The sequence below is a fragment of the Lagopus leucura genome, unplaced genomic scaffold, assembly GCF_019238085.1.
Source record: "Lagopus leucura isolate 7727_CA_CO unplaced genomic scaffold, USGS_WTPT01 Super-Scaffold_73, whole genome shotgun sequence".
In the NCBI taxonomy this organism is placed as follows: Eukaryota; Metazoa; Chordata; class Aves; order Galliformes; family Phasianidae; genus Lagopus; species Lagopus leucura.
In genome coordinates this window covers 112,021-136,131 of record NW_024962252.1, presented here as the reverse complement: position 1 = coordinate 136,131, position 24,111 = coordinate 112,021, and the positions used below count along the sequence as shown (strand labels likewise).

The window sequence follows — 24,111 nt, the reverse complement described above, 5'->3', positions numbered from 1 at the left end:
CCGGCCATCGGCCGGAAGCTTTCGATGATTGGCTAGTAGCTTCCGGGATGTGGCCTGCAACTTCCGGCCTGGAGCCGCGCGCTCTCGAGGGTCGTTTCGCCACCGGCCGGGACCGCGTGGAGAACTTGGCGGCGCCCCCGCGGCCTGGGAGCTGGCAGCTGCTGGCAGGAGACGGTTGGAGGTGACCGGAAGGGAGCGGAGGGCCGTGCGTGGGGCTCTGCGGTGGCGTCGCTATGCCGGGCAGTGCGGTGAGTGCCTGGCGGAGGCGATCTGGAGTTGTGCGGCCCCGCTGTAGTGTGGGAGGAGTGGGGGGGGGGGGGGGAGGGGGAACGGATCTCGGTATTTCGGGTCTCTTCCTCGTCTCGAGAGTCAGCCGGCTAACGGCGATAGGACGTGAGGTGATGGCCTTTAGCTGTGCCGGGAGAGGTTCGGGTTGGGTGTTAGGAAATGTTTCCTTTCTGAAAGAGTGGCCAGGTATTGGCACAGCTGAACAGAGAGTGGCGGTATCACCGAACCTGGAGGTGTTCCAAAGCTGTGGAGGTGTGGCACTGAGGGACGTGGGCTGGGTGGGGGCAAACTGACGCTTGGACTTGATTACCGCAGAGGTCTGTTCCGACTTTAGTGATTCTGTGAGTCTAGAAGGATGCTGGGCCTGCCCCAGGGCCCATTCCCCGTGGGAATGGAGACAAGGGGCATAGGGCAGTTGCTGTTTCCACTGACTGCTTCTTAGTATCTGTGGAACCAGTTCATCAGCACATCTCTTGTTGCTTCAGATCATTTACGATGACTTAAATTCTTCATACTGATTTTGGATTATTTTACAAAGCTTAGTAGTGCTAAAAATAGCCAAACATGTGCTGTGTTTGTCAGTCATGGACGTTCTTCTCATGATGGATCAGGGCAGATGATTACAGCAAACTGTGCTCATTCATTTTATCATTATAACATCACACTTAGATGGCCTGATTTTTTTTCCAGCTGCTGATCACACTGAGGTTCCTCCACCTTTCTGACATAAAGTTTCCCATATACTCTTGTATATGCTACTAGCAGCATGTAAACTCTTATCAAAGTAATGCAAACGCAAATCCTCAACTAGAGAAGAAGAGGGAAGAGTAAACTATTGTCTGCTCCTATACATGGTGAAGTTGGAAGTTCTTAGGGTGAAGTTTTTCACCCAGAGGGTGGTGAGGCACTGGAACAGGTTGCCCAAGGAGGCTGTGGATGCCCCATCCCTGCAGGCATTCAAGGCCAGGCTGGATGTGGCTCTGGGCAGCCTGGTCTGCTGGTTGGTGACCCTGCACACAGCAGGGGGTTGGAACTGGATGAGCACTGTGGGACTTTGCAACCCAGGCCATTCTGTGATTCTATGATATGGTTGTCTACATACCAGGAACAAAGTACAGCAAATTAGTTGTTTATACTGACTTGCAAATGTCAGTGGTGTCTGTTAGATTGCATGTCTTAGTAGGAACATAAGAAGTAGCAAGTGATAAATGACAAAACAAAAAGTTAAAGGAAATAGTTGAGCAACTTGTGGAGAGTGACAAAATAATTGAGATGAAGAATGAAAAAAAGAACTCAAAAGAGTATAGAGACAGCATTCTTGGCTTGGAAAATGCAAGAATTATTATGGGAAAAGGCACCATAGAAAAGTCAGTAGATGACAATCTTACTTGTCGCCATGTGGTAAGGTATGGGCAGAAAGCAGGTACCACTGAATTAAAGACAAACTGCATTATGCCCCAGTGCAAGGAGGATTGCATTTCGTATGGGAAGGGGAGAGGGGCTTGTGGCTATTCTGATTGGAGTTCTATTTTAGCTGGAAGTGAAAGGGTTCCGTGTTACAGAACAGCTTCCTTGTTGCAAAAGATGTTTTTTTCCTATTCAAAGAATGGTGTGCTCATCCTCAAAGTGCAGGTGATTGTGCTTGACTGGAAAGAAGAAGAGAAATTATACTGCTGATGTGAACTGTTCTGCTTTGTTAGGCTACCAGCGCTGCGCATCATGGACAGAAGGGCAAGAGGCCAAAGTCTCTGGAAAACAAAAAGTATGTAATATTTTGTGTAGACTTTGACTGAGGGCCAAAATTAAGATTCCTGTTGAAAAACTGCAGCTGACTTTTATGTAGTAGTCTAAATGTTAAGAGCTGTAATGATTTTTGCTTGTTTGATGGAATCTCAGGTGAGATCTACACTGGCCCCTGATGGCTTATAGAGAAGTGTTTATTTTTACACTGTGATGAACTTGTGATTGCTCCTTTCATTGAAATGCTGAGGTAGGATAAATATCTTTTTACTGATGCTCCCAGGTAGCTTACTAATGTCAAACTCTTACAGATATATTGAATACTAATAATATACTGCTGGCATCTGCCAGTTCATAGAACTCATAGTGAGATTTCAAATTGATGTTTTCCAGGACTAAACAATTTGAGGAGATGGAAACTACTCCCCTGGGATTGAACAGTAATTATAATGAGACAGCCAGCAACATCTCTTCTGGCTCACAGAAGAGTGCAGTGAATGGAAGAGCAGAGTCCAGAAGCAAGCGGACCATTCGTCGGCCGGCTTACTGGCTGGAAATGAGGGGCATAAAGAACAATGTGAACAAATCTTCGGATGAGAAAGGTATTCATCACACTTGGCTCAGTGCAAAACTTTTTCCTTTTCTGTTCTCTCATGAGAGATGGAGGGACTGGGTGATTTCTGAAAGATGTGGTGCAGTTCAACCGCAGATTACAAGCTTGATAGTGATGCTGATATGTGAGGATGCTTAAACTTCCTCCACTGCAGAAGTGTAGATGTAAATTTTCTGGTGTTATGCAGTTCCTTTTAGGTGACTTTCTGTTAAAATTAGTGATTCTATGAGTGAAGTCAGTTTTATCTGAAGGAGTGTGTAGGGCATCTGCCAATCGTTTCAGCATTACACAGTAATAACTTGAATAATAGAACCAAGCAATGCTCAAAAGGTACAGAAGCAAATCAGTGTGCAGCATTCTGGTTTAGACATGGCTTTTGTGGTTGTTAGATTTTTGGTGTGGGGGGGATTGAATGTTTTTATAACTTGTTTTCTCTCTACTGTCATTTATGATTTCCTTACTTGGAGTGGATGGGGTCTTATGTTGTTTTAGGGGCACTCAGGACTCCTGGCTTCAGAATCATTTTTCAAACTTTTTGTGTGGCTCTTCTTTCTTTAATGCTTTTTCCTCTTCTCACTAAATTGGAATTGCAACCTTCCTGTTGCAGGGAGGACCAAATATTAACTTGATAAAGGTGCAGTTGCTGCAGTTTCATGTCCATAAGTCCAACCAGTAGCAAGACTGAGCATATTTCCCATGAGTGCAAACATGTGTATTCAATACATGTATACACAGCCAGCCATACAGATCAACTGCAATGGATGTGCCCAGCACTCACACAGGCAGCACTGATGGCATCCATCCCATTTCCCTCTCTGGCTGATGAGCACGGAGGTATGTTAGTGAGAAATAAAAAGGTGTATATACACATATATCAGACATATGTATCTGTGTCTGTACATACATGTGCAGTGTGAATCCCTCCTGTAGCTGAATTAGGCACTGGCCTCTGGATCCTGGTCTTCCCTATTGCTGGCACAAGGACATACAGTGCCTTGTGCCTGCAGAGCCACTCCAGGTGCTGCTGTGCACCTCCTTTCAGACGTGCTCAGACTTGCATATTCTCAGGGGAGTTGGCTGGAACTCCCCTCCTCCCTCTGGTTGCCAGTTTCCACTTGTTCTTCTGCCTTACCACACACACATACGTACACCTGGCTCCCAGTTTTCTTCCCCTTCTCACCCAGTAGTCCAGTTGGCAGTTGCATGCAGTCACACTCACAGACTCATTCCAGGTGGTGGCACCACAGACACACTGGCCACTATGACCTGTATTGCTGAAGTGGCTGGCACTTAAGCCTCCCTGCAGTCACCCATGGACATGGGTCCACAAAATATAGAGTCCTGCACGCAGATACTACACTCGTTCATTCATAGGTATGAGCAAACTTGTGTGCTGACCAACTGCTTGTTTACAAGCAAGTGGCCTTGCCCTCTGTTTTCCCACGTGTTCTTCCCCAAACCACCTCATTCCCTCCCTTTCCTTGCCTTTAGTGTCTTGTGTAATACTTAAATGGCCTTTGCCTGCATTCCATGTATCCCATAACCCCAGGCATTAACAAGACACCACCAATTCAACACACTTCCCATTCCAAAGCATGCTCCAGGGAGCAATTCCCATTGATTCACCTTGAATCTTGTACCTAAAAGGTGAGATTGATGGGTATCACAGGAAGAAGGTATCTGTTTCATTGAATGCCTAGTTTGCCTACTTCTCTGCACTCATGGAGTGTCATAAGACACTATTCTGAGTACATAAGGAGGTGTAAATGCTGGCAGCTTTCTGGGTCTTTGATGAGCCTTCAAACAGTGAGGATAGGTAGAGCATTATCCACGTTTTCCCACCTTTCATTGTCTCTCTGTGCTCCTCTTTGTGTGTGCAGATGAGCTTTTTATGACATAACCTAGCAACTTCTAGCTCTCTTCTAAACACTACAGCTTCCCCAAGCCATGCCATTGCACTGCTCTTTCCATGTCTTCTGTACTGGAGGATTGCAGACCATGGAGTTCCTAATGTGAGTGGGTCATAAAGCTGTGTAATTACCTCACTGGTGTCCAGGGCCCTCACAAAAACCACTTTTTTCTTTACAAGTATGAGGAGAAACTGAGGTAGCAAACAGCTGCTGTTCTGCAGGCTGAGTTTAATAAGACTGAAGCGTTTCTTTTCTTGCTTGTTAGCAGAAGTGCTTTTGAAAGGCAAGAGGAAATCTGAGCACAGGGAAGGTGAAGATCTTAAAGACGCTCCCAAGAAGAAGCAGAAGATTTCTGGTAATATTAAATAACTTTTTATTTCTAGTTACAGGCATACAGGTACTTCAGACTTCCTTTCTGCCCAAATGTTGTCCTCCATGTCTATTTCTGATTCTGTGTGTCTTGTAGGATGCTGCTGAATAGTGTTGGTTTTTGTTTGTTTGTTTGTTTTTTTATGGTGGGTGGGTGATTATTCTCATTTCAGTCTCTCTTGAAGTTGAGCAGAGGGAGGGAAAAAGGAAATAGAGTAAGAACAATCTGGTCAAGTTCATTTTAGTTTCCCAAAACATTCTGAACTAAATAATCAGGCAGATTACTTGTATATGTCTGGAGATTGCTGAGTTATGTGGTGGAAATGAGGTTGCATCAAAGGAAGGTCATATAGGAGTTAGGAAGAGGTTCTGCACCAAAGGGTAGTGAGTGTGGAATGGACCTTGAGCTGCTGGAGTTCAAGTATTTGGACAAGAGTTTCAGGCACAGAACAATCCAGAAATCAAACCTTAGGTGGAGCCAGGTGAAATCAGTGATCCTGCTGGCTCTCTTCTAACACAAGGTATTCTGTGATTCTGTCCTGTGAACCCTCTTAGCACACTCCTAGAGAGTGTAAGATCTGATGTGAGATGAAAGCAGATGCTATCCTGAGATGTTTGAGCAGGAGTGTAGACTTTCAGGCATGACATAACTTTTTTCACTCTGCTGCAGGGTCTCTCTCAAAGTACTGTTTCCAGCAAGCAGTTCAGGAAACATGTAAATCAAATGAAGAAATGGGGCTGACTGTTTTGTTGCTAGCAAGTCATTAAATTGCCTTATCTGTACTGTGAACTGATGATATGCTTTGGTGTATAGAGTTCCCATCCTATGAGCTTTGCATACGAGCAGCCATAGATTGTAAATGTGTGGATGACACTAATGCCTGCAGCTGCAAGCGAATGTGGATTTTGAGAAAGAGGAGAGATGATCATCTTTAAGTTCTTTTAAAAAAGTAAAATGGGATGTTTCTGAATGAGTCTTGAGGCTGTAGGCTGACTAGCAGCATGCTAGGCAAGCTCTGCTTTTTGTGTAACGAGGCTCACAGAATTAAGTCTTGGCTTTACAACAGGAAAAAAGCGGCAATCAGGAGCGCAGCAAAACTCCAAAGCAAAAAGCCACCATGTTCGGAAGGAGCCAGCAACCTATGGCACAGGTAAGGAGGGAGGAGCAGTTGCTCAGAATTGTTCACAGAGCAGGTAAGAGACAGTTGTGATGCTGCGAGTTCGCTCTGAGCAGCAGCTGTCTCTCTGATGTTTCCGTTTTGTCTTTCACTGGTGAGTGGCTGCTGTCTTGTTGGAGCACTGCAGAGCAGCGGTGAAGGGACAGCATGCTCTCTGTGGTTTCATGGGCTTTAACCTGAAAAATAGTGTATAATGGGACAGTGAAGGAGGGATCATTTCAGTTAGGTAAAAGCCTGTTAAAATAGTTTCAGTGTAAAGCTCATAGGAATATGTATACTTTTTTACCTAGTGGAATATATTTGGAGGAAAAAACTGTCAAACTTGCTGTCACATCTCTTCTGGTTACCTGATAGCCAGAGGCCTAAGCAGTCTGTGCTGGAAAATTAGCATTGTAGCCTTGATTCAGCATTGGCTTGCTATCTGTAGATCACAGCACTTACCAATTACTCTAGCAAGTGCTGTTTGATTCATTGACTTTTCTGCTGACTACTCAAGGAGGGACAAGCCCTTCCTGTTATGACTGGGCAAAGAGAGAAGCCTATTTTTGTAATGAGATATTTTTATGGTAAGGATCAAAGCAGGTGGCTTTTAAGCCACTTTCTTCCCAGAAATCATATCAGTAATTTATAATCCTTGTGGATAGAGCTTCTCCTTTGCATTTCAAAAGTGGCCAGGCACTGAAAACCACGCCTCACAGGATGCTTTTCCCCAGCTGTAGGGTTGAGAGGATTGGCGTAGTGGTGCAGCTCTTTTCACTTTTGGTGCCAAAATCACTGTCTGACATAAGTGAAGCTCTTAAAATTCGTTTGGTAGAATTGAACCATGGACTTTGTCCCAAAAACTGTTCAGTCACGTCTGTCACCACTTTTGTTAAAGTGTTTTGTTTTTGTGTTTTGCCAAAAGTGCATGCTAAAGTAATTCTGTAATGAAAATGAATGAAGGAAAAATCTCTGTTGAACAGCTAAAACTCTTCTCACAAAAAGAAGGCAGTGTTGAGTGCTCTTATCAAATCATCTTCCTAAAGGTGTGATGTGTGCCTTGTCTCATGATGCATTTAAAGCCAGTAATGAGCTGAAACTCCTGGAGTAGGACACGAGTTTGGTGGCATGTGATTCATTTCCTCTGGGCATACATTGTGCACATTGATGGGAAAGAAAGATTCTGTATTTCCAGTTTGATTGCAATTCCTTCCTTTTGACAGGTAGCATAGAAGAGCAGTGGTCTTTGGAAATCCAGGACAAAGGCCGAGTTACTTGTCCTACCTGCCGGGCTGTGGTGAGAAAGACTGTAGAAGGACTGAAGAAACACATGGCAAATTGCAGGCAGGTGAGAACAAGGGAGATGTTTTCTGTATTCCCTTCAGCTTACTGATAGATGTGCCTGCACATGGATTTGTGTTGCAGTTAAAACCATTTTTGTCTCATTACCACGTCTCTGAGCAAGAGACTTTTATCTGTAGAGGCTGCAGGTGGTGCTTCCAGCTCAGTCTGTCGCTGGAGTTTTGGTGTAGTGACTGCAAGTACACCTATTTCATTGCTTCCTAAATTGTACTCTCCATAAAATGTATTTTATTTTTAATGGACAATTTCCAGGCCTAAGTACAGCATTCTGCTCTTGTGCTCCTTTCTCCCAGAAACTTTCCCACTGCTTTGGTTAATTTGCAGTTACACACAAGGTGTCCTTATTTATTTGTAGGAAACATTTGCATGTCATCACTGTGGGAAACAGCTGAAGTCTTTAGGAGGAATGAAATACCACGTCATGGCAGACCACAACAGTCAGGTAACACAGTTACTCTACGTCTGAAAGTCTTACAGGGCAGATGGTCTTTTAATCCTTCCCTGATACACACAGAAAGAGAATACTGTGGTTTCTATCAAGTGTAGCTTCTCAAATCTCATTTCATCTGTATACTCGTGATTTTAAGGATGCAGATCTGGAAAGCAGTAGTAGGTTAGCAGAGATGGTAGAGGTGCTGCTTCTTTAAAACAGCAGACCAATTTTATGCTTCATTGTTCCTCAGACTGCATTTTTCAGTCCTTTGGTTGAAAGTAGCTGTTTTTCTATATTCATGGCAGATTTTAGTTCTTTACAAGTTCAAAGGTAAAAAAACAAAAATGGAAAAAGCCGTTTTGTTCTTGCCTACTTGCTGTAAAGATACAAATGCTGCAGTCTGTTTGTCCTCTTTGCTATTGCTGTAGAGAAGGTAATGTCTGCTGGTGTCACTGTGAAGCATTAGAACTTTTTTTCTTTGAGAAGTTTGGATAGTATTTGGAAAAATACATCACAGTTGTGATTCAACAGTAAATGTTAAAGATGTAGGGTAAAGGTGAGTTAGTGCTTTCCACAGGCAGGAGGGGAGCAAAGAAATACACACCCACATCCATCCCAGCAGCTATAGTTTGAAACTACATGCTGTCAAGTCCTTGTTCAATCACAGCTACCTGCAAAGTGGTTTTCAGGCAGTTCACTCCCTTTAAAGGCAGTTCAGTTTTTCTGGGATATAGAGGGGGTCACTGTATTAAATCCATCTCTGTAAAATCACAGTGCTGAGCATCCTGCATTTGTCTTTCATCCTTGTGCTGTTTTTTAGCCAGTTGTGAAGGAAGGAGGAGAATTGGATGAGCAGCTTGAGAGGGACCGCCTGCGGAAGGTTCTGAAGCGTATGGGAAAGCTGAAGTGTACAAGGCAGGTGAGCTGCATTGTCTTAATCATTCTAAGTTGAACAGCAGCAGATGCATGAACACGTAACACTGTGAAAGTTCTGCTGGATGTGCTTTTGGTGCTGGTAAAAGATGACTGTTTCTATATCCTAGCTATGCTTTAAAGACAGGATAGTCTCTTGAGAGGCTTGGAAGGAATGCTGTGTTACCAGGAAATCAGTAGGAGGCATGGAGAATTTTCTCTAAACAATTATGAAGCACTGAGCTTAGGGAACAAATTTTAAAATGCTTGATGGGAACCTCTGAACTGAATAAACAGGAGACCAATGAATGCTAGTGGAATTAATTGGAAGCGTTAGGTGACATTCTCTTGCCTGTACCAGAAAACTGATCAGCTTTGCTTACTGTCTGATCCCCATTTGCACTCTGAAAGAGAGGATTACTAGGCTGATTATGAAAATAGAGGCTTTATTTTTGATTTCCTAATTTTTTTCAAATGGCTTCTTTAGACTGATTGTGTAAACATAGATTGAGCAAAGCTATGACTGAACTTTCTTAAAAAGGCAGCAAGCTTCTGCCTTTTTAAGAAATAACCAGACAAGCTGTTCATGCCCCATCCCTGGAGGTGTCCATGGCCAGGTTGGATGAGGCCCTGGGCAGCCTGATTTGGTGGGTGGCAACCAGCACATGGCAGGAGGTTTAGAACTGAATGGGCTTTTGGATCCCTTCCAACCCAAGCCATTCTGTGGTAAGTGCTTTCAGTTGAGGATGTCAGGGAGGAGGAAGTTAAAGGATAGCAACTTACCTTACAACAGTACTGCAGACTGTTGATGGAATAATGCAGTTGTTAAGGTTGGAAGGGTTCTCCTTAGATCATCTGGTCCAAGCCCTGGGCTTCAGAAAGGTCATTTAGAGGTCCTTGAGTATTTGGTGTTGATGTCTTCAATGGGGGATTAGAAGGATATTGATTTCTTTCCTGTGTGCACCAAAAGTATTGTATTAATGTGTACTTCTTTCCTTCCTTAGTTGTTTGTAATAGCTGTAAAGATGTAAGTGATGTCTGCACGAACTGTTGGAGTTTATTGCCTTCCTCTGCAGTTTGAGATGTGATCTGTATTCTAGGAACTCCTAAAAGCTTTATTTAGGATTTCCATAATGCTGCCTTCTAGACATTTCAACCACCCAACCCAATGTGGGCTCTTTCTCTGCCCACATCCTCCATTTGTATCTCAAAATCTTGGTTTTGTGCATCCTTCTTCACTGTCTTCTTTCTTTACTCCTTGTACTGAAATTTTCTGTTCCACGCTTCCCACAGAGAAGTTCTTAGAAGCAATTTCTCCCAGTTGCAGTCAGCTCTTTATGCCACATTTTGTCTAGTTAGAGATTAAAGATCACTGTTTGATTGTCAGAAAAGCTGGTATCAGCAGTGCTCTTATAATCACTTGGAGAGCATTTGATCCACGTGTTTTTCTTCCACCTTGACAGGGCTGCACAGGCAGCTTCACTAGCATAATGGGATACCTGTATCACATTAAAAAATGTGGGAAGACTGCTTCTGAGCTGGAGAAAATGGCAATGAAGTGCCATCATTGTGAAAAAGCATACAGATCAAAGGCAGGACTTGTATACCACCTCCGAGCTAAGCATGGGCCGGTAAGTGCTGATTGCTGTAGTTATCAGAGCAGGGATGTGATGTTTCAGGCCAGCATGTCCAGAGAAGGGCCACAAAAATGACCCAGGGGATGGAACACCTCTCCTATGAAGACAGGCTGAGAGAGCTGCACTGTGCAGCATGGAGAAGGCTGTGAGGTGACCTGAGAGCAGCCTGTCAGTGTGTAAAGGGGAGCTATGGGAAAGAAGGGACAGACTCTTTAGCAGGGGCTGTGGTGATAGAACAAGGGGAAATGTCTTCAAGCTTGAAAAGGGTAGATTTAGGTTGGATATAAGGAAAAAGTCTTCTACAGTGAGGGTGGTAAGGCACTGGAGCAGGTGCCCAGAGATGTAGTGAATGCCCTGTCCTTGGAGACTTTCAAGGTCAGGCTGGATGTGGCTCTGAGCACCCAATCAAGGGTAGGTGCCCCTGTTTGTTGCAGGAGGAGTTGGATTAGATGACCTTTGAAGGTCCCTTGCTACTCAAACAATTCTATGAAAGCAATAGCTGTGTACAGAAGTGAAACCAAATATAGAATTCATTCACTACTTCCCATCAGTAGGCAGGTGTTTAGCCATTTCCAGGAAAGCAGAGCTTCATCATTTGTAGCAATTACTTGAGAAGACAAATGCCACCACTCTTAACAATCACCCCTTCTTCCTCTCCTTAATTGCTGAGCATGATGTCATGCAGTACAGAACATCACTTTGGTCAGTTAGGGTCAGCTGCCCTGGCTGTGTTCCCTCCAGCTTCCTGTGCACCCCCAGCCTACTTACTGCTGGGTTAGCATGAGAAACAGAAAAGGCCTTGCTGCTCTATAAGCACTGTTCAGCAATAGCCAAAACAGTGGTGTCTTATCAGAACTGCTGTTCTGATAGACAGAGTACCTACAAGCTGCTGTGAAGAAAATTAAGTCTGTCCCAGCCAAAAACGATACACGTGTAACCTTATGGAGCTTCCTGTTGTGTTGTTGTTTGCTCTTCTAAGAGTCATCACTGGAACAGGGGTGGCCAACAGGGACAGGAAAATGATTGTCCCCATCTACTCTGCTCTTATGAGGCCCCATCTGGAGTACTGTGTCCAGGTCTGGAGCCCCCAGTACAAGAAAGACAGGGAGCTGTTGGAGAGGGTGCAGAGGAGCCACAGAGATGATCAGGGGACTGGAGCACCTCCCCTACAAAAGACAGGCTGAGGGAGCTGGGCTTGTTCAGCCTGGAGAAAAGAAGGCTGCAGGGTGCAGCCTTTCAGTACCTAAAGGGAGCCTACAAACAGGAGGCTGTTTGTATCAACTCAACTCAATCAACTCAATCAAATCAACTCTTTGAAAGGGCAGATAATGGAAGGACAAGGGGAAATGGTTTGAAGTTGACGAAGGGAAGATTTAGGTTGGATAACAGTGGAAGTTCTTTACAGAGAGAGTGGTGAGGTGCTGGAACAGCTGCCCAGAGAGGCTGTGGATGCCCTATCCATCCCTGGAGGTGTCCAAGGCCAGGTTGGATGGGGTCCTGGGCAGCCTGGGCTGGTATGAAATGGGGAGGTTGGTGGCCCTGCATGTGGCAGGGGGTTGGAGCTTCATGATCCTTGAGGTCCCTTCCAACCCTGGCCATTCTGTGATTCTGTGAACAGAACAAGCAACACTATTCTTGTTGTCCATGTGGCTTTTACAGTGAAAGGTGTGGTATCCTTTCAAGATGGTGGCTGTGTGAAACCCTCTGCATGAGCCCTACTGCTGTGTCATTGGGTACATCTGGGGATTTGTCTTGGTAGCTAGTGGGATGCATTTCTGTCGGTGAACCACAGCTGCTGCAGCATTTCTGTGAGGCGTTTGGCTGAGCATTTATTCACAGTATTTAGTGTAGCTGAACTAGGAATTGTTGAGGAGGCTTTGTTTTTTTCCCTTCTTTATTTTTTTTCTTAACCTTCGTTGTAGGTTACCTTTCTCCATGAAGAAAGAACAGAGAGCCTGAAAGATGCAAAACGGGAGCAAAGTAGTACAGGTAGAGTTCAAAGGAGATCTGCAAAGGTGGCAATCTACTATCTCCATGAGCTGGCTGGAGAAGAGCTGGCCAAAGAGTGGCCCAAGAGAAGAGTGCCACAGGACTTGATTCCAGATGATAGGAAGGTACAAGACCTTAAAAATGCTATACAGTGTTTGAATCTTTCTCCCTATCAAATGAGTCTGGTAGTGCTATCTTCCCAGTGCTTCCAGTATTTACTGGCCCTTGGAATTTAATACTGAGGAAATGATATCTTGTGGAAGAGATGAAGTTTTTCACTCTCTCTGATCGTAGATTAAGCTATGACTACATTAGCAGTTACTGTGGTGTAAGTATTTTATTCAGGCAGGCTGTAATGGCTTTACAGCTACAACAGCAATAGTACTTTAATTTCCAGTAGTCTCAAGTACGAAAGCAGTTATAGGCAGCACATTGATCACAAGTTAGAATTCTATTATTTAAGGGGGTTTCCAGATTCAGTTGTGTTTGTAGATGGGTGGGAGAAGGTTGTTTATTGAGAGTTTGGCTATTAGAAGTGCTGTTTCACTTTCTACCACATCACAAAAACAGGGAGAGGTAAGGGATGTGTTTGTCACATTGTGTAGCTAGCTTTGCTTTCAGCTTTCAATTCCACCTCTTTATCTCAGCTGAAATACACCCGTCCTGGACTGCCCACGTTTAGTCAAGATGTGCTGTGCAAATGGAAAACAGAAATAAAGATGTACCGAAGAGTCCACTGTCCAAATCAGGTAATTCTTTCTAAAGACTCAAAGGGGGCTGATTTCAGGTCTGTATGAGCCAACAGCTTTCCACAGCCTTGAAACTGCAGTTTCTGTCTCTGCAGGAGAGAAATTCTGCTCCATTTCTGTGGTGGTTCATTGTAGCTAAGACCCTGTTTGATCCCTCTGGGGATGCGTTTGTCCTCTGAAAGCTATTAGCTCTGAAGAATTAGACAGCTGTCAGGCCCCACTGGAGGAAGCTGTCATAGTGATGCATATGATGTGGAGTGCCAAGGATTTGGATACAGAGACAAAGACTTCCCCCTCCCTGTCCCACTCACAGCGCTCTCCTCAGTTTTCAGGCTCATGTCATTACCAGCTATAAGAATCACAGTCTTAGTTCATTTACCCCCAGAAAGCAGCTGTGCTACTTCACCAAGCAGTAACCCAGAAGCATGCCTTGCACTTAACCTCCTGTTTCAGGTTCTGAGCTGTCAGCTGAGAATAATCTAGTATCCTGAGACCAACGCCTGCAGCTCCACATGGGGTAGGCCTTAAAGCTGCCTTTTAAGTGGGACCATGATGTTACATGCAGCAATTCAGCTCTGTGCCACTAGATACAAGGTCAGGGCAGGAGAAGTTGTAGTGTCGCTCTCTTGTGACATGTGCTTCATTAAAAACAAATCTATGATCTTACTCAGGGTGATTGTAACTCACTGAAATCTTAAATCCCCTGTGAAGGTCTTTACAAGAAGCTTTCTGGCTCTCTACGACTTGATATCTCCCTTCCTCTTCCTGTCTTATACCTTTGGGTATTGTGTTCCAGATAATAAGACTCTCTTACCTGGGAAGAAGTGATTTCTAAGGGAAGTTTTGCTGACACAGACATTTTTTGCCATTTCAGGGTTGTGAATCTGCATACGGCACTCTCTCAGGACTCAAATCTCACCTCGGCACATGCACCCTGGTTGGTAGCATTCCTTGTACTCACTTTCATACCAATATCCTGCCTGTCCATCTGATTTATCTTTGTTCAACTCACTGTCCTGCCATCTCCTAATCAGAATTTCTCACAATTTGAGTGCTTCTCTGTGCCACTGGGGTTGCCACTGTAAACACCGTTTGAAGGAAGGAGGGAGCATCTTAATGGTATGCATTTTAGTGAAGCTGCAGTCCTACCTTTAGACCCCAAAATGCAAGAGCATTTTTTTACAGGTACAGCACTAGAGATCTTCCTGAATCTCACAGGGTTGTTCTATGCTTTGTGGATGTAGCTGGTCTATCATGTCAGTGTTCCTGTACAGTTAAAGCATTGTCTGGTATGAATAAGAGATTCTATTTCTTACTGCGAGGTTACATCTATACAAGACAGAAGTGCATTATATGGGTGTATCAGCCTCCTTGGGAGCAATTGGTGATATATTTCTTTGTTTTGGTGCCAGGGAGATTTTGTGGCTGGCAAATATAAGTGTCTCCTGTGTGAGAAAGAATTCATTTCAGAGAGTGGAGTCAAGTACCATATCAACTCTGCACATGCTGAGGTAAGGCAAGCAGAATTGAAGTCCTCAAGCCTTAGTTTGTGGGGAATGGTCTTGGGAAGGCAATGCCTAACCACCTAACCTATTTTGCTTTTTCCTTGCTTGCTGCTGGCAGTGGAGCCTTGAGCTCAAGTGGCATTTGGTCGCTTAAACATTCTTATGTGTTGGTCTGGGGAACAAATGCTGTGTCATGTCACAGGTCTTGTCTTGGGTGGTTGCTGTTCAGTTTAGTTTTTCACCATTTTCTCTGCCTTTAGGCAGCCAATTGCTAAATCAGATCTGACTGTTCTGAGATAGAGACACCTGATGAGGAGCTTCAGAGAGCAGAGCTTTGTTAGTTGCTTTTCTAGATCTCATGTTTCAGCAAACATTTGTCCCATGGATTCAACTTTCATTGTAAGTCCTGCTAACCTTTGTGTGGTGTTCCCACCACCAGTACCAACCTGTTGCCTTCTAACCCTCCAGGACTGGTTTGATATGAACACAAATACCACCAAAAGCTTTGAGAAACTAATGAAAATCCGCCAAAGAGAAGAGCAGAGGAAGCAACGGAAGAAACATCCTTTGACCCAAGGCAAAAAGAAGAGAACTGGGTCCTTGGCTACTAAGAAGCTCCCCAGTGCCAGAGCTGAGAAAATGAGAAGTAAGAGAGGCCGTCCAAAGCAAGTGCGCAATGAGAGCGAGAGAAGTGAGGAAATGGAGCCTCAAGTTGCACAGAGAGACAAATTTCCAAAATCCAGCCACAAGCGAGGCCGGAAATAAACCCTAGGAGAAGGGAAGAAGTAATTCTAAATCTTTTCAGTTACAAGCTCTGTTTCTTTCAGTCTCATAACCCACAGCCTCATAACCCACAGGATTAACACAAGCAACTGAATGCCTTTGGGACTGTGACTTCATTCCCTCTGTGATGCGTGTTTTGGAACTGTTGCATCTGGTCAGTTGTGAGAAACTGTGAGCCAAAGCTGTGGTACAGAGACAGTCTGTCCCGGTTTAGGAGAGACAAGGGGATTAGCAGTGTACCCACTGTGGTTTTTGCTCTGGTTGCAGTCTCAGTTTGAGTCACATTAGTTGCTTGTTTAGGACTTCCAGCACAGTAGCTTGTTTTGTCATCTTCCTCTGATGATGGGTGAGATCAGGGTTCTTTTTAAGCAGTTCTCTCTGTAAGGAGCTGGCTAGCACAGTGTTTAGATCACTTTAAGATGCTGATTGCACAGTATGCACACAAACTAAGCAGTGCTGTGCAAAATGGAAAGGCGTTAGCTTGCCTGGTTTATTCTTTCACAACTGGGCATTGAATGGATGAAGAAGCTCTTCCCATTCTGTGAGGAATAAATATTCACTGGCCTTTTGGAGACCCTCAGTGACAACATAATAAAGATGGCCTGCGTAGGCCCTCTGAAGACAGCTTGTTTCAGACTCAACTGGGAAACAAACTTGCTTCAAGAATGGTACATATCTACAATTGCAGCACTGGTAATGCTGCAGCCTGGAACCCCTTGAGCTGCCTTGCCCCAGTGCACTGTGCTTTGTCATGCTCACATAGTGTCCTCTTCTCTGCGAGTGAGTACTGTAGATTCTTTCTTTGTTATACTACATATTTCTTTTCAATACTACCACTGCTATGTGGATGAGATATTTTAGCAGTGGCTTCCCTGCGTGGGAAAGAATAAAAGAAGGGGGTTAATTTTCTTTTTTTAGTTTTTAAGTCACGTGTTGGTATGAATTCTGGGGCATAGGGAATATCTTCTTGTGCTCCAGAAATGCACCAGGTATTACAGAAACTAGCACGAAGCAGCAGCACGGGCAGGGCTACTCTGTCTGTCAGAGAATGTATTCTCTCCGTTATCCAAAGACCCAGTATCCCAGGAAGTTGCAAAACTTGACCTTTTTCTTGCAGGTTTGCTAGCAGGAGAATAGACAGGTGGCTCCATGCTGCTTCCCTGTGAATTTTCCTAGGCTAACAAAACAGGCAGCTGGTGCTTAAGTTCACAGGGAAGCCATTGCAGTGCTTGGTGAACAGGCAGATTGATACATGCGTGTTACTACCAGAAGTATATTGGCCCTGGTACTGGGAAGCACTGCCAGGCTGTCCTTGAGAGCTGCCTCTGCACTAAGCAAAGCAGTAAGTAGTGAGACAGCACACAGTGCTCCATTGTGATTGGCGTAGTGGTTACACTGCTGGGTTTGCTTTTTTTAAACCAGTTGTCACTCTGGTTGCAGTACTGCATCAAAAGTATAAACGTGTGGAACTTCTTGCAGGGTGTACAAGGCTTGCAGCCAGAGGGGCAAAATAAAAATGTCACCAGTGTGAGAACGTGGTTTCTTGTCCGTTTGGTGTGTGGTGTTCTTGGCACCATCCCTACCTGCACAACACACCCCAGCCTGCTCACTTGGTTGTCATGCATGCTTACTGATGCTATTTGTTTTTCCACCCCCATTCCTCTTCAGTGCTGCCCTCTGCACAACTGTGTTTTCACCAAGTTTACTGCCTTACTGATGGGCAACAAGATAAGCCCCTGCATTAGAGGAGGCTTTCCTTAGTGGGTTTTGGTCTATAGTCCTGTTTGCTGTCACTTTAAAGCCATTAATCAGCCTTGCTTTCTAGCTATGGGTACTTCTTTGTGACCATCTGGATTCTGTATTTACATCAAGATTGTATTTCCCCCACATTACGTGATGTGTGGAGAAAAACATCATTATCCAATAGTCTGTCCATGACCTCATTCTCAGCTCTGTGTTAGGGCAGCTCATCTGCTGTCTTGGCTCAAGCTGATGAGTTGGTGGCACTGTTTCTGAGGAGTGTAATCTGTTTAGGGGCACCTGCTTCCTCCTGTAGGTGAACTAAGGCAGGCTACATAGCATGCATGCAGCATACTGCTTGGAGGCATGGGAAAATTCAGGCTCAAGGAAGGGACTGGAAGTGAGGAATTCACATTTGTCATGTGGATCTAGGCTTATTAACATACAAAAGTTGTACTACAGCCTACCGTGCTAAAATGTACTGTTTAAGCACTCGTGAGTCTACAGTTCAGTCCTTTGTCAACGGTTCAGTTAGCCCAGCCCTCTGCAATTGCAGGTCAATAACACTACCCCAGCATATTTGCCCTGGCAGTTACAAATAGAATTTGAGCATGCATATATTTAGCAAGAGGTCAGTTTCAATGTGAACCAAGTGACAGAAGAGACCAGCTGGTCACCAAGTAGTTGTTCCTGTGATTCATTACTCCAAAAGCAATGTGCCTTACTTCTCATTGGGATTGTTTTCAGTTTCAGCTTCTGCATCTTGTTGCTCAATCCTAGTAAATCAGATAGCCTTTACAGTATGGGAAGGTTCTTCCTGCGTCTTTTCGATCAGAAATAACTCCATGTAATTTTCTATATGAGCTAAAGAGGTTTTCTAGTCTCATTCGAAACAGTTTTCTTTTGTTGTTGTTGTTCTGATTGTTGCTGATGTTTTATGTATTTAGCAGTGCAGAGACAAGAAACAGAAACCAAATGAAGTATTCTGTAATAGTCTTTCTAACGTAGAATGCGATGATGATATTGCTCTGCTCTTAGCTACCTTTCTTTCACCCCCACAACTGTTTCATTATGCTGTTTATGTTCACTTTGCAACCTGCTCTATTAAATATCATTTTCAGTTCTGGAATTTGGTTGGAGGGCCTATTTCCTTTGTTTCTAGGAGTAGACATTTGCAAGGTTTCAATCCAGGAGGCACACTATCCACTGCTCTGCCTCTGTACGACACTGCAGTACATTTCACTGCATAGCACAGGCCGTAATTCAGCGTGGTTTTGCTTGAGCCACCCTTTGAGGTGACTCTGTTGTATACTTTCTCATTGCTTTCATTTTCCATCAGCTTTTTTACCCTGCAGATTTGCATTGTAATTGTTTTATATTTTCATTAGTATTGTTGTTTAAAAGTACATCAGACAGCTGCAGACTCTGGCAAACTCTGGAACAAATCCTTATTTACAATATTTAGTAACTAGCATTTAAGATACTGCACACATGCTTGTATGACATATGGGCAAGAACAATGCCTTACAGAAACTGACCGTGTCAATAGTTACTTTCACCAACCCAGACTTGTAATTTAATTAAAAATGTTTACAGAAATCTGTTCTGTGTGAAACCACGTTGGTTGGTTTTACTTACGATGTCGTTCAGTGTCAGTTTTGCTGTTGGTTTGGTGAGAAGACTTCAGACTGATGAGCTGTGAGCGCTCTGTTTGCCATCATTTAAATAGTGGCACAGTGCTGGCTTTCACTCCTTGTCCTGAAGAGGGGGAGAGAAAACATGGAGGGTTTGTTTTTTGTTGTTCTATTTTGTTTGAATGACAACAAACTACAGAATCACAGAATGGCCAGGGTTGGAAGGGACCTCAAGGATCATGAAGCTCCAACCCCCCTGACACAGGCAGGGCCACCAACCTCCACATTTCATAGCAGCCCAGGCTGCCCAGGGCCCCATCCAACCTGGCCTTGAACACCTCCAGGGATGGACGGGGCATCCACAGCCTCTCTGGGCAGCTGTTCCAGCACCTCACCACTCTCTCTGTAAAGAACTTCTGCCTGACATCCAACCTCAATCTTCCCTCCCTCAACTTCAAACCATTTCCCCTTGTCCTGCTGTTATCTACCTTTTCAAAGAGTTGATTCCCCTCCTGTTTGTAGGCTCCCTTTAGGTACTGAAAGGCTGCAATGAAGTCACCCCGCAGCCTTCTTTTCTGCAGCCCAGCTCCCTCAGCCTGTCTTTGTAGGGGAGGTGCTCCAGTCCCCTGATCATCTTTGTGGCTCCTCTGCACCCTCTCCAGCAGCTCCCTGTCTTTCTTGTACTGGGGCTCCAGACCTGCACACAGTACTCCAGATGGGGCCTCACAAGAGCAGAGTACTTCTGTATCTGCATGGAATACTTCCCACTTGTTTCTAGTATCTCCCACGGTGAGGACAGCATGCTGTGCCAGACAGGCTCTTCCATGGGTTCCTCGCAGAGGCATTCTGCATACCTTGGATGTTTCTCTGTGCACTGTCACGGGTAGCAGTTCTTGAAGCAATTTGGACCTCAGTGATGGCAGTGACCTGCACAGGAGGTGGCTGGAGGGATGACGTCACCCTGGGACACTGCCTGGCTGGAATGATGGGCATAAAACCAACACCACTAAGCACGATCAATTTCTCAAAGTGTTACTTGACTGAAGGCCAACTTTCTTCAAAATTAAGTAGGTCAGTTTTGTAATTAAAATACAGCAAGATTAATAAAGAACTGGGGGGGAAGCGGGGATAAATTCAACAGCACTGCTTATTAATTAGTGCAGTGTCTCTTTATGTATGTTGTATCAGTTTCAAAAATCCATCTGATCTACTCTTATAGGCTTCCTAAATCACAGAATCAGAGGATCGTTTCGAGTTGGAAGGGACCTTTAGAGGTCATCTCATCTGACTCCAGTGAATGGGACGTGACAGAGCAGCGTGGTGGTGCTGAGCCACCTACCAGTGTTAAACCACCACACCAGGAGATGCTCCTGGCCACTGCTGGAAATGAGTCCTTTTCAGCCAAGAGTTAATGCCATACCTAGTTTCTAACTAGGACATCTTTGATTTTATTCCTAGCTATTTAATGTTATGCAACCTCCCTCCCTAGACCAAAGGGCCTTTAACCTTCAGCACATTTTCCCAGCTCTGTGTATGCAGCAGAAGACAACCTTTAGGTTTCTTTTTTAAGAGCTTGAGCTCTTTCTGTCTCCCTGTGAGACGTTTCCCATTCCACAGATCTTTGTTTTCTCTGTGCTCCCCAAACGTTCACATTCTTTTTAGGTGAGACTCCAGGTCAGTTTCTACATCTCCCATGCCTGCTTTTCCCATCTACAGACAGAACAATCTTCGCAGTTTACATAACCACAGAGGATGATGTGTGTCCCTGCTGCCCTTGAATCCCTTTCAGCCATTGCTTTGCAGGATGCAGGTTTAGCACAGCCTGCTTTAAACACGTCAGCTGTGCCTACACTAAGAAATTAGAGAAGACCAGAGACCATTGCCAAGCACTGAAGTCTGACCATCCTGGCTGTTTAATTGGGGTTTAGCCCCCATTGATGCTTTCCCACACTATCTCCAGGCACTCTTCAAGACATCAGCATCTTGCAGTCTGGGTACATGCATCCTATTCTGAACAATTTAGTAGCTGTGGTAGGGATAACTGTTCAGCTGACCCCAGGGCCTGGAAGTAGTAGTGGGCACAAATGCATGAGCACCATTTTGTCCAGGGGATCCAGCCTGTGAGAGCCTTGGAGAGCATCCCTGTGCCCCACCGGTGGTCCCAGTGGCAAATTGTAGTTACAGTAAACGTGTGTTTTGTGTTTGGATGGGAGGGCAGCTCTGCAGAGACTTGCAAGGGTGGGAATAGGTGGGAATACTGCTGTGTGAGGAAGCAGGCTCCCCTGTCATCAAGAATGCCCCAGAGCAACACAGCCACAGTGAGAATTTGGGCATCAGCAAGCTGAAAATCATGATAGATAGCTCCAGTCCACTGCTGTACTTCAAGCACAAGGTCCCAGTCTATCCGAAGGTACTGCACTCCATCCCTGGCCTCCTCAAGACAGGTCTTTATGATCTCCTGAACAAAAGTGAATATTCTTCAGATCAGCCTAAATCTGGACTTGGAATCATAGAATCCTTACAGTTGGAAGGGATCTTGAAAGGCCACCTAGTGCAACTCCCCTGCAATGAGCAGGGACACCCGCAGCTCCCATCAGGGTGCTCAGAGCCTGATTGAGGCTTACCTTGAAAGCCTCCAGGCATGGGGCATCCTCCACATCTCTTTGTTTATTTCTTTTCCTTTTTGCTTTGCCATTGTGTTCTGAGCTAAAGATTGCAATGGAGAGGTTGCTATTCATTCCCTGTTGCAATTAAGCTTTCAATGAAAGTAATACATTGAATTGAATACATTGAATTTTGGCACATATGCAATTGAATATTTAAGTTGTATTTAAAAAAATGCCTATTTTAAAAGGCTTGATAGCCATTAAAAGTGTTCAGTCATCTCTGTCTTTGTAGTCTTTAAGTACTTAGAAGTGCAGTGGAGTAACCCCCCCTAGTTTTATAATAATACTTTTAAAATAACACTTTCTGTCAAATTGCTTTTCATTTTATCAGGCTCTTGGCTTCAATGCCTTCATGTGGTGTAAATGCATCTAAAGAGGGGCTGTAAGAAAGAAGGGAACGAGTTCTTTGGCAGGGTCTATTGTAACAGGACACGGGGAAATCATTTTGAACTGAAAGAGGGGATATTTAGACTGGATATAAAGAAGTTTTTTACAATATCATCATAGAGTCAGAGAATGGTCCTTGAAAAGGAGCACAATGCTCATCCACTTCCAACCCCCTGCTGTGTGCAGGTCACCAACCAGCAGCCCAGGCTGCCCAGAGCCACATCCAGCCTGGCCTTGAATGCCTGCAGGGATGGGGCATCCACAGCCTCCTTGGGCAACCTGTTCCAGTGCCTCACCAGCCTCTGGGGGATAAACTTCCTCCTAAGATCCAACCTGAACCTGCCCTGTGGTGGTGAGGCATCGGTACAGGTTACCCAGAGGCGTGGTGGATGTCCCTGCAGACAGCTGAGGTCAGGCTGGATGGAGCTCTGAGCACTGATGGAGCTGTGGGTGTCCCTGTTCATTGCAGGGAGTTGGACCAGATGGCCTTTAAAGGGTGTCTTCTAACTCCAACCATTCTATGTCTCTATGAAACGATCTGGGAAGGGGTGAGTGGTAACATTATTCATCAGGGATTCTCATACCACTGGATCAACAAACAGGGCATCCACATCTCAAACACCTCATGCTGTGCTGTTGTCCCATCTTTAAAAAATGATCGGCTAGGAAATACGGTAAGGAGCCACCGTGACACAAATGGTGCAATGTGCACGCATAGAGAATAACCATTAGCTCTCTCTTACAATAGAAACTGGGAAGCACCAAAAGAAGTAATTGGGCAGCTGGTCTAAACCCAACAGAATAAATTACTTTTCACATTGCACATAATTGCATAGCAAAATTCTTGGCTTCACCGTACCCTACGATAATAAAAAGTATTGATGTCTGTTCTTGGGCAGCACTGAACATCCTCCAAGCCAATTATGGTAAAAAATTACCATCTCCAAATGAACAAAAAAAAGGAGATCAGGAGTTATTAGTGACTAGCAGAAGGACTTCACGTTTCATAAACATTATAATCTCAAAGGGTTGCTATCTACCACCTGGTGATGGAGCTGAGCCACACATTTGAATCATAGACTTGTTCAGGTTGGAAAAGACCTCTCCGATCCCCAAGTCCATCCCCAGCCCATCCCACCATGCCCACCGACCACAGTGCTGCATCCCCACAGTTCTGGAACACCTCCAGGGAAGGTGACCCCCCCACTCCCTGGGCAGCTGTGCCACTGCAGCACTGCTCTTTTGGAGGCAGGAGTGGGGCTGTGAGGTCCTTCCATCCCAGCCATGCTGTGATTCTATGATACCAAATGCAGAGAGGTGAGGGGAATGGCTGGGCAGAGCCCCATTGGGGTCACAACTGGTGGTGTTATTGGGCGCAGCTGGGCATACAGTGCCTCTCCTGCCAGGCAGGGAGTGGAACAGAGCTGACACAGGCTGCAGCACTGTGGGGATAACATCACTCCAATTTTGAAGAAAGGGACAAAGGGAGAGCCACAGCACTACACCTCTGTGCTGGGATACGATGGAGTGACAGCATCAGTGACAGAGGGAGGGCAACTGATGTCCTCTGCCTGGCGTTGTGCACGGCCTCGGATGTTGGCCTGTAGATGTTGGCTGCCCAGAGGGGCTGTGGATGCCCCGTCCATCCCTGGAGGTGTTCAAGGCCAGGTTGGATGGGGCCCTGGGCAGCCTGGGCTGCTACGAAATGGGGAGGTTGGTGGCCCTGTGTGTGGCAGGGGGTTGGAGCTTCATGATCCTTGAGCTCCCTTCCAACTCTGTCCATTCTGTGATTCTGTGGTCCTGTACCACGTCCTTATCTCTGCACAGAAGAAATGTGGATTTCAAGGCTGTAGGTAAGGGATTGGTTGGAAGGTCGCAGTGGCAGGCTCTGTGTCCATCCGGGTGGACGAGCGGCGTCTCCATAGGGGTCAGCATTGGGATGGGACACGCTCGGGCAGCGGGCCCACGGGATGCTAACGAGGTTGAATGAGGCCAGAGGAGCAAAGCACCCCGTTCGGATCGGGGCAACCAAAGACACGAAGATTTGAGAACCGGGGAACGACGGCGGAGGGCGCTGCGGTGCCTCTCGGGGTTGCGGGGCGGAGCCGGGCCGGGAAGGGAGGGAGGGAAGGAGGGAAGAAGGGAGGACCGTCCCGCCCCGACACCCCCGCGCTGCGGTCGGGGCTCTGCCCCGCTCCGTCACCCGGCGCAGGGAGCGGGCCGGTGCCAGGGCTGCC

The 24,111-nt window shown here is 45.4% G+C and overlaps 1 protein-coding gene across 2 annotated transcripts; it reads left to right on the top strand.

Annotated features, from left to right (window-relative positions):
* The first annotated feature begins 73 nt into the window (after positions 1-73).
* ZNF512 (zinc finger protein 512) lies at positions 74-18,316 on the top strand. Of its 2 annotated transcripts, none has more exons than XM_042877949.1 (14): positions 74-248; positions 1,989-2,050; positions 2,422-2,630; positions 4,820-4,906; positions 5,988-6,071; positions 7,301-7,425; positions 7,795-7,881; positions 8,693-8,791; positions 10,248-10,415; positions 12,344-12,535; positions 13,058-13,159; positions 14,034-14,096; positions 14,572-14,670; positions 15,133-18,316. In XM_042877949.1, exons 1-14 carry the CDS (start codon positions 234-236, stop codon positions 15,427-15,429), a joined length of 1,689 nt encoding a protein of 562 aa, XP_042733883.1. In that variant the 5' UTR covers positions 74-233; the 3' UTR covers positions 15,430-18,316. The 2 variants fall into 2 exon arrangements, with proteins under 2 accessions (XP_042733883.1, XP_042733875.1); XM_042877941.1 differs by having other exon boundaries at positions 4,817-4,906.
* Positions 18,317-24,111: the final 5,795 nt, after the last annotated feature.

Bases quoted from the DNA above. Each gene is read 5' to 3' on its own strand.
- ZNF512 (XM_042877941.1), top strand. The intron at 2,631-4,816 runs GTATTCATCACA...CTTGCTTGTTAG, and splicing joins CAAATCTTCGGATGAGAAAG to CAGAAGTGCTTTTGAAAGGC. The intron at 10,416-12,343 runs GTAAGTGCTGAT...CCTTCGTTGTAG, and splicing joins TCCGAGCTAAGCATGGGCCG to GTTACCTTTCTCCATGAAGA.